General features: G+C 53.2%; 1 protein-coding gene across 3 annotated transcripts; it reads left to right on the top strand.

Annotated features, from left to right (window-relative positions):
- Positions 1-3797: 3797 nt before the first annotated feature.
- On the top strand, positions 3798-14813 carry PRSS36 (serine protease 36). Of its 3 annotated transcripts, XM_070231870.1 has the most exons (16): positions 3798-3918; positions 5294-5426; positions 5729-5764; positions 5972-6007; positions 6237-6399; positions 6828-7108; positions 9305-9471; positions 11070-11319; positions 11428-11557; positions 11908-12155; positions 12243-12409; positions 12921-13047; positions 13156-13297; positions 13566-13831; positions 13908-14029; positions 14298-14813. In XM_070231870.1, exons 2-16 carry the CDS (start codon positions 5390-5392, stop codon positions 14574-14576), a joined length of 2451 nt encoding a protein of 816 aa, XP_070087971.1. In that variant the 5' UTR covers positions 3798-3918; positions 5294-5389; the 3' UTR covers positions 14577-14813. The 3 variants fall into 3 exon arrangements, with proteins under 3 accessions (XP_070087971.1, XP_070087970.1, XP_070087969.1); XM_070231869.1 differs by lacking the exons at positions 3798-3918; positions 5729-5764 and having other exon boundaries at positions 5290-5426; positions 12810-13047; XM_070231868.1 differs by lacking the exons at positions 3798-3918; positions 5729-5764 and having other exon boundaries at positions 5290-5426; positions 11908-12409; positions 12810-13047.
- Positions 14814-15814: the final 1001 nt, after the last annotated feature.

A 15814-nucleotide genomic window follows, 5' to 3' on the forward strand; every position in this document is an offset into this window, starting at 1 on the left:
CCCTCCTGACTCCCACGATGCCCAAATTGAGCCAGTGTGCATTCACAGCCAGCATGGCCAAGAAATACCAGTGCACAACTGGGTCAATGTTGGTGCCATTTGAGCCTCAACTTCGCCATCTGAATATGAGGGACTTCCTAAAATTTGATCTCAGGACACATTGGGAAGATAGGTGACATAATAGTCCCCACTCTCTGGCTGTGGTAGGCAGAATAATTGCCTCCAAAGATGTCTATGACCTAATCCCCGGGAACAGTGAATATTTTACCTTACATGGCAAAAGGGGCTTTGCAGATGTGACTAAGGGTAGGGGACCTTACCCTTAGGTAAGGGACCCTGAGACAGGGAGACCTGGATTATCAGGTGGGCCCAGTCTAATCCCATGAATCCTTAAACTCAGAGAATCTTTCCTGGTTTTGGTCAGAGAGAAAGATGTGAAGACAGAAAAAGTGTCAGAGACATGCAACACTGCTGCCTCTCGAGATGGAAGAAGGGAGCCATGAGCCAAGGAATGAGAGCAGCCTCTGGAAGCTGGAAAAGGCGAGGAAACAGATTGTCTCTTAAAGCCTCCAGGAAGGAACACAGCCCTGCTGACAATGTGATTTCAGCCCAGTGAGACTCATGTCAGACTTCTAACCCTAAGAACTGTAAGATAATAAATTTGTGTTGTTGTAAGCCACCAGTGTATGGTAATTTATGTCAGCATAAATTAACAAATCCTGGAGGTTCTAGAGCTCCTCAGGCACTCATGTGTAGGCAGTTGCCCCTCCAAAGGTAAAGAACCAGTCGTTTATTCAACAAGCACTCAGAAAAATGAGGCAATGGCAAAACAAAGGTAGGAAATAAGAGAGAGCGTGTAGGGAGGTTACAGCAAAACATGGCTGCCGTGAAGACCCTCACCTACCAACTGCTCCCGCCAGCTCAGTAGTTCTCAGGACCTCCTTACAGTCTTAACAATTAGTGAGGAATCCAAAGAGTGTGAGCTTGTGTGGGTTATGGCTGTCAATATTTACTGCATTTGAAATTAAAGCTGAGAAATAGTGTATCAGAAAACTAATACACTAGCTAATCTATAATTTCCCCTTCCACTGATCAGACCAGCAGAGAACCGTGTGTCCATGTATTGCCTCTCTTACTTCGAGGCATCCCCTATATAATTATTTCATTGACTGTAGTTTGATTATGGTGTTATTGGCTGACATTAAAGCAGCTCTATAAAAATCAACCTTAGAAACTCTTTGCTGTTTCTGTCATAATGATGTTGTTGGGGAAGATTTCATTATATCCTCTTCATGAGAACCTGCAGGAGAAATTTATTTTCTGTCCTCGTACCTGGAGAAGACTCGTCCTTGGGTTTCCCTCTTCGTATTGGCTGTTAGGAAGCTTATAGCAGTGATTCTCAATGAAGGGCATCTTAGGATGGAGGAACTATCAGAATCACCCAGGAAGCTTTTGCAAGCTGCACTTGCACCCGCCGGAAATTCCAATCTGTCTTCCTAGAGGAAAGTGTTCCCCCTTCCTCCCACAAGATCCATTGCTTTGGCAAGTTACTGTGCTATTTAGAGGAGTAAGTCCTATTCCTCAGATCTGTTGGTTGGGAAAAGGGTTAAGAACTATTGTCTTTGGGGCTGGCCCTGTGGTCGAGTGGTCAAGTTCGTGCGCTCCGCTGCAGGCGGCCCAGTGTTTCATTGGTTCGAATCCTGGGCGCGGACATGGCACTGCTCATCAAACCACGCTGAGGCAGCGTCCCACATGCCACAACTAGAAGGACCCACAACGAAGAATATACAACTATGTACCGGGGGTCTTTGGGGAGAAAAAGGAAAAAAATAAAATCTTTAAAAAAAAAAAAAAAGAACTATTGTCTTAGAGCAGCAGTTCTTGAATAAGGTCTGGGAACTCTTGGAGGGGTCCCCAAGACCCTTTCACGGGGTGGCCAAGGCCAAAACTATTTTCATGATGTCAAGTTTATAATATAGGTTTCCAAAGGCTACTCGACACGTGGTATCCCAACAGGCTGGATGCAGACGCAGACATGAGAATCCAGCCGGCTTCTACTAATCTGGACACTAAAGAGGTTTGCAAAAACCTAAAATATCACTCTTATCACTCCTATTTTTTGTTTTGGAAAATACAGTTATTTTTCATAAAATGTTATTTATGTTAACATACAACAGATTTATTTTTTATTTTTATTTTTTGCTGAAGAACATTCATCCTGAGCTGACATCTGCTGCCAATCTTCCTGGGTTTTTTTGTCTGTGAGCTGCCACCACAGCACGGCCACTGACAGAGGAGTGGTGTAGGTCCGCAGCCAGGAACTGAACCTGGGCAGCTGAAGCGGAGAGCGCCGAACTTAACCACTAGGCCACCAGGGCTGGCCCAGATTTATTTTTTAAATGAATTGTAAGTATTTTAGGTATTTCTCAGTTTTAATTTCAAATGCAGTAAATATTGACAGCCATAACCCACACAAGCTCACACTCTTTGGATTCCTCACTAATTGTTAAGACTGTAAGGAGGTCCTGAGAACTACTGAGCTGGCGGGAGCAGTTGGTAGGTGAGGGTCTTCACGGCAGCCATGTTTTGCTGTAACCTCCCTACACGCTCTCTCTTATTTCCTACCTTTGTTTTGCCATTGCCTCATTTTTCTGAGTGCTTGTTGAGTAAATGACTGGTTCTTTACCTTCGGAGGGGCAACTGCCTACACATGAGTGCCCGAGGAGACCTAAAACCTCCAGGATTTGTTAATAACAAGTCTGAAGTTGTTACCACCATGTTCACTTTTCTAGGGAAACTGGACTAATAGAGTAATATTATTATTATTAGCTTACTTTTTACTTTTTTTGAGGAAGATTAGCCCCGAGCTAACATCTGCTGCCAATCCTCCTCCTTTTTTTTTTTGTGCTGAGGTAGATTGGCCCTGAGCTAACGTCCGTGCCCATCTGCCTCTATTTTATATGTGGGATGCCTGCCACAGCGTGGCTTGATCAGCAGTGTGTAGGTCTGCACCAGGATTCAAACCAGCAACCCCCAGGCCACCGAAGTAGAACATGTAAACTTAACTGCTGTGCCACGGGGCGGGCCCCTATTATTAGCTTATACAATGGGTAAAAAAAATAGATATATGTATGTGGATATTCTTTCTTTGACCATCCATTTCCGGTCTCCACCCTTCTCCATCCTGATCTGTTCCCCTGGACAGTGGCCTTTATGCACCACATCATGGGCTCCCTTGCACTCTGGTTTCTGGTAGGTTTCAGACGATGGAAAGAGCTGGCAGGTAACCAGAGGGTAAGAGGAGAGTGAGATGGGGATTTTTGTCTCCCAGCTCCCTCTCTGAAAAGCCATAGATTGATGAAGGTTGCATTCCTTCACTGAAGGTGCTCCTACTGGCTGGCCTCTCCTATGACTGTAGCTCTGTCACTTTCTCAGTTCCAGAATCTGCTCCCTCTCTTTGCTTCTTCAGGCAGGGCTCTCCATTACTGCTAGCCCTGGGGTGCTTCACTAGCCTTTGTCAGTTTCCCTTAACCCTGCCTACACCTCTGTAAATAGTTCCTTCATCAAACTCTCCTCAATTCCTCTTTGAGGCGCCACATGTTTCTTAAGTGGACTCCTATGGATATACACTGAGAGGTTAAGTGACTTTCCCAAGGTCGTACAAATAGTAAGTAAAAGTACTCACTCTAACACAGAGAAAGTAGTCTTTTTTGGCCTTGCCAGCCTGCCCAGTCCCCTCCCAGAATCCTATGCCCTGCCCAACCTGCCGGAATCTGTGATCCTTTTGTTAGGGATGGGATTGAATTCCCTGGGGCTCCTGTTCCGGACCTGGCCAGCAACACCAGTAACCAGAGCTGTGTGAGAAGAAAAGAGCAAGCCATTGGGGTAGCCACACCCCAAACAGAGGTGAGGTCTCAGGTGAGTCATGCCAGTGAGGGGCCACCTCCCCTGTCCCAACGACCACCGCTCACCTGCAGCCCTGCCTCACCAAGGACCCAGAACATTGGTCTCCCAGCCCCTGGCTGTCTTCTCCTTCCACCTTTGCCCACAGGGTTCTCCATTCCTCCCTCCCCCCAGCAACAGGTGTCCTGGAGCTAGGACATCTGCCTCCCACCCCGACCGCGGGCCTCCAGAGATATGAGATGGGTACAGGGATCTGGGTGGGGCCTTCAGGCTCCCTACTTCCCCCTTCCAGGCCCAGATCCTCTCAGATTCCCAGAGATGAGCTCCAGCCAGGCGGGGAGGGGTGGGGGGGGCAGAGGGGTGCTCCTGGGACCATCAGGAGTCACGGGCTCCTAGGCAGGGACAGAGCTGTGCTGGGAGCCATGTTACCAACGCCTATACAGCTGTCTGACAGGGTCCGGGCTGAGAAGGGCCGAGGGGTGCAGGGACGCCCCTTGGTGAAGAATGGCCAGCTGACACCCCTGATGTTTTCTGAAATGTATGCATGCTTTCTATCAAGGTTATGACTATACTTGTTCCTGCTTTTTATTCTTGAAGATATATAATTTAACTTAGCTTTTCAGCCTGATGCCTTACTAGCAAAATGATATTTTCTCCAGGCAGTGTGCTCAAGGGACAAATAGTCCTGCCCCCTGAAAGACAAAGGAATGCTTTCACCCCCTAAGGGGTGCGGGAATGTAAAGATGTTTAACTACCTGCTGAGAACGCACATAGTCCTGGGGATAAGATACCCTGGAGTTGCTTTTTGTTCCCATTAACCATCTGAACAATGACCAGATGATCGATGGGGGCAGGGGTAGCTCCCCCAGGACGTGAACAGACGGAATGCTGTTCTGTCTGGATGTCTGGACCTTCTCTCTGCCTTTGATCTAACTTTACCATAAATTACCTTTGTTTCTGAACCCATAAATCTATACATGAAGAATAGAAGATTCAAATAGACCCCATCCCTGACGTCAATATATATTCGTCCCAAAATAGTAGAGGAAGTCATTTCTATACCCTTTAAAGTTTAGATGTTAAATTTAAACTTGTTCTACTACAACAGATGTTAAGCTACCTATCTCCTTTAGTTTAGAGACAATAAATAGTAAATTGTGGAAAAGATGATCATTAACCTTATGCTCTATAGGATGGGATGCTAATAAAAATTCTTGTGCTCGCTTTGTACTTCCTTATCTCTCTGAGAATATTTGTAGGGCTGTTTCGGTACTAATCCTGAAAAATGAAAAAAAAAAACGACACTTGTGCACAGTAAAGACAGACTTGATTGCACTGACTCAAGTCTCACGTCTCTTCCTTCACTGCGCCGACTCCGTCCCTCCCTCAGGAACCTGGACTGGGCTGGAGCAGGACTCCGGCAGAGCTGTGGCAGGGAGCAGACCTCCACCCATCTCTGCGCCTCCAGCGGACTCAAAAAAGTGCCATGTCCCAGCACCTGCTCCTCCCACTTGTGATCCTCGGTAACCTCAGGGGACAGGGGATGGCTGCAAGAAGCCGGGGTCCTAGCATCGGGGGGAGATGGAAAGCAGAACTTTGGGGCTCTGTTTGGGGAGTGGGGCGTCAGAGGAGGAAGGAGATGGGGAGGTCAGTAGAAGGAGAGAGGGAGGTGTCAGGCGGGAGAGGAATAGTGTCTGACAGGAGGGGGAAAGGAAGCCTGGGTGCAATGGAGAGGTGGAGTTGCTGTAAAGCTTGCAGGGAGGGAGTCATGGAGAGCACATTGTAAGAACAAGTCTCCAGCTTCTTCCTGACTCCCTCTTTCCAGCCATCGGCCCCATCCCAGGAGGCTTCCAGAACTCAGGTAAGGCAGCTGGACTGGGGGAAAGTCAGAAAAGATAGGAGGGGTAGCATGGGTGCTGATAGGGGGGCTGGAAGGGCAGGGAACTGGGGTAGAGAAAGGTGGGAGTGGGGGATGGAGAGCAGGAAGATGGCAGCTGGGCAGTGTCCTGGGCTGTGGCAGGGGCTTGAACTCACCAGCATCTTCCTCTCTTTACCCTCTGACTCGCAGCTCCCAGTCCTACCCAAGAAGAACCTGAGGATCTGGGTAAGGAACAGTGAGGCGAAGTCCTCAGATCTTAAAGCAAGTTAAGGCTAGCTGAGGGTGATGAGGAAGGTGGAAGTGACCAGAAACTTAGAAGCGCCGAGGTCCTCTCTGTTATTTGTTCGGTGGGGCAACCTGAGGCAGGTGACTGAGGGGGCTTCGTCCTGAGTTACCCGGGCCTGTGGCATGGGGGACAGGAGCGAGCCATGACCTCTGCGGTACCCCACTGCAGACTGCGGTCGCTCTGAGCCCTCTGCCCGCATCATGGGGGGCTCAGACGCGCAGGCGGGCACCTGGCCGTGGCAGGTGAGCCTGAGTCAGAAGGGGAACCACATCTGCGGGGGTTCCCTCATCGCCCCCTCCTGGGTCCTCTCCGCTGCTCACTGTTTCGTGAAGTGAGTATCCGCCCTTGTCAAGCCCCTCTCCCTCAAAAGCCAAGCGCGCCCCGAAGCCTGACCCCCGCGTATTCGAGGCTAACTTGGAGCCAAGCTGCCTCCGCCTCCCCGCCCTCCCCCGAAGCTGGGTGCTTTGCGGGGTATCCCGGTTCTGAGCTTGGTGGGGCCGCCAGCAGACTCGTCCCACCACTCCACCAAATATCTGACTCTGAATTCCATCTTGCCAATGCCCCTTGAATCAACCACCTCCAAAGCAGATTCGCTTCTCCCTTTTTAAGGAGTGTATCTTAACCTCCATCGCTCTAGCCCCAAATCTGGATCCGACTCCGCCCCTCCTGGATTCCTGCTGACCCCACCTTCCCCCTGGCTCTGAGCCCCCACCTTCCATAGGGTCAACCTAATCCCTCCCCGCCTCGGCCGCGGTGCAGGAACGGGACCTTGGATCCCGCGGCCGAGTGGTCAGTACTGCTGGGCGTGCACTCCCAGGACTGGCCCTTGGACGACGCGCAAGTCCGCGCAGTGGCCGCCATCCTGGTGCCGGACAACTACAGCAGGGTGGAACTGGGCGCTGACTTGGCCCTACTGCGCCTGGCCTCGCCCGCCAGGCTGGGCCCCGCCGTGCGGCCCGTCTGCCTGCCCCGCTCCTCGCATCGCTTCGCTCCTGGCACAGCCTGCTGGGCCACCGGCTGGGGGGACGTGCAAGAGGCGGGTGAGTGAGGCGTGGGGGTGCCAGGAAAGAGGGTTATCGCAGAGGCGGAGCCTACTGAGCAGTCCTGGGGCGGGACTTTGGGGACCAGTCCTAAAAGCTGCGGTCCCGGCAGGGCGGGCCCACGGGGCGGGGCCTCGGGCGGAGCCTCGAGGGCTGGTTTCTGCTGGGCCACCGGGTAAGTGGTGCGCCTATCGCCACCTATCCTCCTCCCCAAAGGTTCTCAAACTGAGACCACTGAATCATCCCTCCATTCCCTCCTCCTCACCTTTCCTTCTAGCTTTTTCTTTCCTGGATTTAGAATTCGACCAGGGTTCCCATCCCAGCTCTGCTATTTCAGACAAAGCACTTCACGCAGTCCATTTCCTCTTCTGAAAATTGAGGAAAGTAGTGCCCAGTTCATGGCGTTGTTGGGTGGAGTAAATCAGAAAACCCATGTAAAGTTTATTGCACAGTGCCTAGCATAGCGGTAACTAATGCATTTTAAGATATTTGTACCCTCGGTGATCCATGTACTGCAGCACAGCCCCCAGGATTTAGTAACCATTCAGCACATATCAGTTGCTGCCCTCCTTTCCTCTCATCCTTCTTCCTCCCATCCTAACCTCCCCTACACATCTCTCTACTTCCCCACCTTCTGTCTTCTCCCTACTCACCCTCATTCACTCATTCAACAGATATTTCCTGAGCATCTCCTTGGGCCAGGCACTGTTAGGCATTAGAAACCCACCAATGAACATAACAAGCAAGAATCCCTGCCTTCTCAGAGCTTACATCCTAGCAGGTAGACAAACAATAAGTTGAATAAATAAGCAAACACTTATGTAAGCGGTGTGGGAGGAAACAGACCACTTTTCCATCCCCCATCATCCTCATTATCCAGTGCTACCTTTCCGTGTCAGCAAGGCCCCCACAATTATTCTGCGTCTGCTGTGATCAGACCTGTGCAGTGCCTGGGGCTTTGGTGAGGGTGCTTCAGGAGGAGATACTGCAGCCTCTGCTTGCAGGGGCCCCATCGGGGCAGGAAGTGACTAGGAAGGGTCATTCCAAGCACCTGGGAAGTCTGTGTGGATGAGGCCAAGCCATCGTGACAAAGGGCACCCAGAGCAGATTTCTGGGGAGGTATTGTGAAGAGAAGACATAAGTTGGCATTACAGGAATGTAGGGTGGAAATGGAGGCCATCCTGGGGACCCAGGTGGGGCACAGTAGATGGAGAAGGGCCAGGTTGCCAGGCTGGAGCAGACCGGGCAGAGGCAACAAAGGCCGCAAAAGCTGCTGGGGCTGGATAACCAAAGCTTTCAAGTCAGACTGAGGGCCAGAGTACCCCCCAGCTCCAGAAAGCCCTGGGACAATACCAAACCTCCCTGGGTGACCCTTGTTTACAGCCCCAGACATCATCTGACCTCTCAGGACTCCGGGTCGGAGTGAGGGGGGAGAGGGGAGAGAGCTCTGTCCCACTCTCCCCCACCCCTTTCTGGATCCTAAGACTTTGTTTCCATCAAAAGCAGGTTCATCTCAGGAGAGGGCTGAGGCCTCAGGTTTAGACAATGGAATCCATTGATTGTTCCTGGTAAGATCAGAGCTGAGCTTTGAAAAAATTCCTCTGGCAGCAACAAGTGAAGGGTGGGTTGGGGAACAGACCAGTGAGAAGGCCGAGCCAATCATCCAGGCCCAAGTTTGTAGCTCACTGAACTTCAGTGAAAATGCCAGGAAGTCACACATGAGAGGTTTTCTGGACTTGGGAACTGATTGAGGAGGGGAAGTTGAGACAGGGGTCAGGGATGACACCCAGAATCCAGGCTTGGTAACTCAGTACAGGACCACATCTAGTCTCTATGACATCTTTGTTGAAAAGCATATCCTCTCAGGACCAACACAGCCCACGTCAGGGCTCAGAGCTTAGTGATTTTAGCCCCAACCTGCATCCTTTGTTGGCTGGGTGCCTTTGTGCAGTGTACAACCATCCATGACAGCTCTCACTGAGTGCTTTGATGGGGCCATTGCTGAGATGAGGATGTAGGAAGAATAACAGAGAGGAACGGCAGGAGATGATTAGTTTTGGATGTGAGGGGCTGAGGTGCCATGGGACATCTAGAAAAAGATGTCCAGAAAGCAGCCAGAGGGGACAAAGCCGAGCCATTGGAAGCAGAATTCTCCATACCTGCCTCACAGCATTTTCTCTCCGGTTCTGCCTACAGATCCCCTGCCTCTCCCCTGGGTGCTACAAGAAGTGGAGCTAAGGCTGCTGGGAGAGGCTGCCTGTCAGTGTCTCTACAGCAGGCCTGGCCCCTTCAACCTCACTTTCCAGCTACTGCCAGGGATGCTGTGTGCTGGCTACCGGGAGGGCCGCAGGGACACCTGCCAGGTGAGAGGAGCTCCCTGCACCTGCCTGACAGGACCAGGCAGAGCCCTAACCAATAGGAAGTGGTGTTAAAAATAGAGCTCATCTCTCTCATATCTCTGAACCTCATCTGCAAAAAAGAGGGCAAGATTGCCAGTAGATAGGATGGACGTGAAGATTATAAGTGGACAGAACTTGGGTCTCAACAAGTGGGCACTGTTATTTATGGCAGTACAGTGCAGGGGTTACTCTGGAGTGAGCTGGCCTGCTTGGAAGCCCAGCACCACCACTCATTAGCTGTGTGACCTTGGCCAAGTTATTTAACTTCTTTGTGTCCAAACTTTCTCATCTGGAAGATGAAGATGATAGTGTTACCTACCTCATAGGGTGCTTATGATGAGTAAATGAATTTATATATGTGAAAGCACTTAGAACAGTGCCTGGTCCTTAATAAGAGCTAAATAAATATTAGCTACTACTATTATTATTATTATTATCATTACCCCACATTCCAGCCCAGAGCACAGCACCTATTACTTAGTAGATACTCAATAAAGTTATTTTTAAAAAATGAATTAATCCTTAACAGAAGGAAATTTTCCAGATAACCTGCTGAAGACCAAAACATAGTATATTTTAACCATTTTTCCCAGAAACTTTCCTCAACTGGCACACATTTTTGAGGGCACTCAAGCATGCCTGGTGGTGACGGGGATTCAAGCTAGACGGTCTTCAGGGTCCCTCCCAATGATGAGGTTCCAGGACCTGTGGGCACAGTCCCCTGCCTTCTTGAATAGCACTGCAAACAATTCAAATTCCTCTAGACCAGTCTAGACCAGCGCTGTCCAATATACCTTTCTATGATGATGGAAATGTTCTTTATCTGTGCTGTTCAGCATGGTAGTTACTAGCCACGTTGGCTACTGAACATTTGAAATGTGGCTAGGGTGTCTGAGGAATGAATTCTTCATTTTACTTAATTTTAATTTAAATCGCCATATGTGGTTCGTGTCTACCATATTGGACAGCAGAGTTCTGGATGATTCTGAACCTTCTTTGTGACTCTCGTCAGGTCACAGAGATGCCCGGCCTGGATTCTAGAAATGTCTTTGGGACAATGCTCCAGCATTAAATGGCCCCAGAACCATTGTTTCAGTGTCTGTTCATTGTAGTTCCTCCTCCTTACTTGCTTTCAAACTGTCCCTTCTTGCTGCTTTGGATTGCCTATTTCTAACGGCCTCTTCCTCATGAATGCTGGCATCTCTGATTTACTTTAACAATTGGGTGAACTCAAAAACCCAAGACAGGGTTTGTTTGAACTAGTTAATGTGCAAGAATCATTTGCCTCCGAATGAGACCTGCAGGCCTCTCTGGCATGGCCTTTAATACATTAGCTTGGTGCTCTTGGCTTTGGATGCTCATCAACCGTTCTGCTTTACGAGGCTTTCTTCAGTTTAGAGTTGTAAGGAATACAGAGGACAAGGCACAGCCAAGGCAGGTTTCTAGAAGTTGGCTGTATGTTGAGCCAGCAAGAAGAGGTATAGAACCTTTGTGAGGTACTGGTGGGTATAAGCCGGTGGGTCCCTGGGCTGATCCCCTGACACTGAGTCATCTATCATCAGGGAGACTCTGGGGGGCCTCTGGTCTGTGAGGAAGGCAGCCGATGGTTCCAGGCAGGAATCACCAGCTTTGGCTTTGGCTGTGGAAGGAGGAACCGCCCTGGAGTCTTCACTGCTGTGGCGTCCTATGAGGCATGGATACGGGAACAGGTGATGGGCTCAGAGCCTGGGCCTGCATTTCCCACCCAGTCCCGGCAGCCCCAGTCAGGCCCCAGGGAGGCCCCAGATGAGAACTGCACCATCGCCCTGCCAGGTGAGGGGGCAGGACCCCTGGACATCCGGTGGACATGAGAGATTTGAGTTGGGGTAGAAATTGCTGGGGGTTCAGGAGGTCCTCTGACCCAGGTCTCTCACCCCTCAGAGTGTGGGAAGGCCACGCGGCCAGGGGCCTGGCCCTGGGAGGCCCAGGTGATGGTGCCAGGATCCAGACCCTGCCATGGGGCGCTCGTGTCTGAAAGCTGGGTCTTGGCACCTGCCAGTTGCTTCCTGGAGTGAGTAAAAACACACGCCTCGGGGCAGATTCTTGCCCCTCCCTCATCAGCCTGAGACCTACCTACCTGGCCCCAGCCCTTCCCCTGGGCGGGGCAGGGGTGTGGGGTCCCTTTGGGAGGTGTAGAATCCAACTCGCAAAGCGGGGTCCTAGTCTGTTGGGGGCGAGTAGAAGGGTAGTATAAGTTCCATCCAGGATGTGGGAGGCTGAGTAAGCAGTTTTCAGACCTCAGGAAGGGGATGGAGGCTCCTAGCCTGGGATACCGAGCCTAAGCCAGGGGTGCGGGGTTTGGAGCTGAGTCTGCAGGATCTGGCCCACATCCCCAGTCTCCCCATCCCGCGGCCCCATCAGTTCAGACCGCTCGCCTCGCTATCTGGACAACTGGCGCGTGCTACTGCCCTCGCGCCCGCGCGCGGAGCAGGTAGCGCGCCTCGTGCCGCACGAGAACGCCTCGTGGGACGACGCCTCGGACCTGGCGCTGCTGCAGCTGCGCGTGCCCGTGAACCTGAGCGTGGCCCCGCGGCCAGTGTGCTTACCGCAGCCAGAACACTATTTCCTGCCCGGGAGCCGCTGCCGCCTGGGTCGCTGGGGCCGCGGGGGTGAGCAGGGGCCCGGCGCGGAGCGGGGCGGAGTAGCTGAGGGTCCGACTCCGCCGCAGCGGGGGTTCGCTCCCTCTTCCTTCTCAGAGCCCGCGCCTCGCCCCAGCACCCTGCTTGAGGCGGAGCTGCTGGGCGGCTGGTGGTGTCACTGCCTGTATGGCCGCCAGGGGGCGTCAGTGCCGCCGCCGAGAGACCCGCCCCACGCGCTCTGCCCCGCCTACCAGGAGGAGGAGGAGGAGGCGGGCGGCTGCTGGGTGAGCGGCGGGGGAGGAGCCTGCGGGTCTGGGTTGGACCCAGAGAGGCCGAGGGGCTGGGGGCGGAGCCTTAGAGGGACTGGGATGGAGGCTGAGCGCTCTGGGGGCGGAGCCTGGCTATGGAGGACTTTCGGGAGGGGTCTGAGGGCGGACCCTGGGCGCTGTTGGGCCTTGTCGCTGCCCCTCCGTTTAAAGAGGATCCTAAAGCAAGGGCTGACTTCATACAGATTAGTATTGGAGCCCGGCTTGGAGGAGGTGGGACCTGGTGGACCTCGGGAGGTGGACCTCCTGAGTACAGGAGACTATGGAATCCAGGATGAGCCCCAGGACCTTTGATACCCTCTCACCAACTTGCACACACACAGAGGGACTGGCAAATGCACATGCTTTCTTGCTGCAGAATGACTCGAGTTGGAGCCTTCTGTGCCGGGAGGAGGGGACCTGGTTCCTGGCTGGAATCAGAAATTTGTCTAGTGGCTGCCTACGTCCCAGAGCCTTCTTCCCCCTGCAGACTCACGGCCCGTGGATCAGCCATGTGACTCGGGGAGCCTACCTAGAGGACCAGCTGGCCTGGGACTGGGGCCCTGAGGGAGAGGAGACTAAGATACAGAGTTGTCCTCCTGCCACAGAGCATGGTGGTGAGGAGGGCCTTTGGGGCCTAGTTCCTGGGGGTGCTTAGATCCATGGTAGGGGCTTCAGGGGTCAGCTGTGGAATCCCCACTGAGGTGGTCACCTCCTCTCCCTAGCCTGTGGCCTGCGGCCAGAGCCTGCTCCGATGGGGGTCCTGTGGCCCTGGCTGGCAGAGGTGCATGTGGCTGGAGATCAAGTCTGCACTGGAATCCTTGTGGCCCCAGGCTGGGTCCTGGCAGCCACTCACTGTGTCCTCAGGTGGGTCTCACTCATCTCCTGGGCAAGAAGGAAAAATTGGGAGATGGACCAGAGGACTCTTGCAATAGTGGGATATTTGCCCTTTAGGGCTCTTACAGCACAGGGAAACTGCTGTGAAGTGTTTTGAGACGAGAGAGAGATTCGGAAGGAGGAATAATGGAATTAGTGGAATGACCCTGGAGATTCATTCCACCCTTTCCCCTGGGCTAGGAAGGACTTTACCAGCAATGCAGGGAGCAGGAGGTGATACTGGGCCTTGTGCCAACAGGCGAGGCTCTACAACAGTGCCTTACATTGAAGTGTACCTGGGCCGAGCAGGGGCCAGTCCCCTCCCACAGGGCCACCCAGTATCCCGGTTGGTCATCAGCATCCGTCTGCCCCGGCACCTGGGACTTCAGCCCCCCCTCGCCCTCCTGGAGCTGAGTTCACGGGTGAAGCCCTCCCCGTCAGCCTTGCCCATCTGCCTTCACCCCGGGGGTATCCCCCTGGGGGCCAGCTGCTGGGTGCTGGGCTGGAAGGACCCCCAGGACCGAGGTGAGAGCCCTGGGTCTGGGGGTGAGAAGTCATTGGAGGCCAGAATCCCTGGGACAACCCTCTTTTCTCTCTCTAGTCCCTGTGGCTGCTGCTGTCTCCATCTTGACACCACGACTCTGTCACTGCCTCTATCAGGGCATTCTGCCCCCTGGGACTCTCTGTGTCCTGTATGCAGAGGGACAAGAGGACAGGTGTGAGGTACAAGGGCCTGGGCATCCTGGTCCAGGGAGGGGAGAAGCAGTGATGGGCAGCTAGACCCTAAAGAGAGAGCAGGATTGGAATTCTTGGGTGCTGGGCCCCAAATGGGAAGAAACACTGCTTTCTGGCTGGACCTTGGAGAGAGACCAGGGCCCAGGATGCCTAAGGATGGAGACAAGCAGTGCTTTGTGGATGGACCCTAGGAGAAGGTATGGGGGACCAGGAGGAAGGGTAAGAGACCATTTTGGCCTTGGCTCTGACATTGCAGGTGACCTCAGCACCTCCACTCCTGTGCCAGACTGAGGGAGGTTCCTGGGTCCTTGTGGGCTTGGCTGTTCGAGGGAGCAGGGAGCTGTTTGCTGCCATTGGCCCTGAAGAGGCCTGGATCTCTCAGACAGTGGAGGAGGCCCATTTCCTGCCCCCCAGTGGCTCCTCCTATTGGCCCCCTGAAGGCAGCGATCTCTGCCCCCCAGACACGGCCAGGGCCTCAGGCACCCCTCGGGCTGCTGTGTTCCTGCTGCTACTGACCTCCCTGATACAGGGCTAAGGGCCCTGGGTCCCTGGGCTACCTCTCCTTCTCCTCCCCTACACCCCTCCAGCCCTCCACTTTGCGCCCAGTGGGGCTGGAATGTGACCTAACCGCCTCTGTTCCCTTGCTGGCACCTCCAGAGCACCCCACCCACCTAGATTGCAGCGGCTTCAGATCATTGGGCCTCAGTGCTTGGCTATTTCGCCCCTGGAATCCTTGGGGGCAGTGGAGTGGACAATAAAGGTGTCAACACAGTCATGTGGCCTTGTGGCATTGCTGGGGGCAGCCTGAAGGGCTGGGGGAAACCCCAGGGCTAGGGCCGCTCCCTCCTGGGCCTCTGTGAATCAGGCTTTGGGCTCCCAGGAAATGTGTCCCTGATAACGTGGCAGCTGTCACTCATTCCTGCTCCAGGGCGTTGGAGGTTGGGTGGCCAGCTGAGTGTGTGTCACCTCCCCAATGGAATCAGCATCCCCAGCGCCTGCTGGACACCTCAGCCCTAGCTCAAACCCTGCTGCCCTTCTCCCCAGAACAAAAAAGACTGAGGGTGAGGGTTGGAGGAAGGGTCTAGGAGGCTGAGAGTCCAGGGTCTCTCTACCATATCCTATACTGACAGGGAGCTGCCTCCCATATCCACACCCTGATGAATGATGCCCCAAAGTGTACACCTCTAGTGTCCCCAGCATACACACATGACACTTGCACCCTGCAAGGGTCCACCACTTTTACTCCTGCCCAGAGCCCCCAGGGTTTGGGACCCATCATGCTTGTGTGTATGAACATTCCACTACCTCACCTACCACTTATGGGTACAGGTCCCTGCATTAACTCAACCACATTCTCTGCTAACTACTAAGTCAAGACACAGCTGGGGTCTGATTGATAAGCCCACGAAGTGCTCCCAATGTAGTGGGGGACACATATGGACACACCTGGCTGGGGGGTCAGGAAAGGGTCATAGAGGAGGTGATGTTTGAGCACAGAAAAAGGGCAAATGAGGAAAGGGGGCTGCTTGGGGTGGAAGCCAGCTGATGAGAGTGCAGAGGGGTCACCTCGGAGCTGCAGTCAAATCTCTGGGTTGAATAGGCAGAGGGTGGGGGAGGGGAGACCTAGAGGAAAGCTGGGAGTTCTCCTTGGGAGATTAAGAAGATGGGCAGAGATTGTTAAAGGGCCAGGCTTATCTTTAGCTACCAGGTCCCAAAAAGAATAGTCCCCTGAATCTGCACAGGGACATACATCCCCCCTGCTCCCCATACCCA

The sequence above is a fragment of the Equus caballus genome, chromosome 13 (assembly GCF_041296265.1).
Source record: "Equus caballus isolate H_3958 breed thoroughbred chromosome 13, TB-T2T, whole genome shotgun sequence".
Lineage (NCBI taxonomy): Eukaryota > Metazoa > Chordata > Mammalia > Perissodactyla > Equidae > Equus > Equus caballus.

Bases quoted from the DNA above. Each gene is read 5' to 3' on its own strand.
- PRSS36 (XM_070231868.1), top strand. From the start codon at position 5,390: ATGTCCCAGCACCTGCTCCTCCCACTTGTGATCCTCG. The intron at 13,832-13,907 runs GTGAGAGCCCTG...TTCTCTCTCTAG, and splicing joins GAAGGACCCCCAGGACCGAG to TCCCTGTGGCTGCTGCTGTC. The intron at 14,030-14,297 runs GTACAAGGGCCT...CTGACATTGCAG, and splicing joins GACAAGAGGACAGGTGTGAG to GTGACCTCAGCACCTCCACT.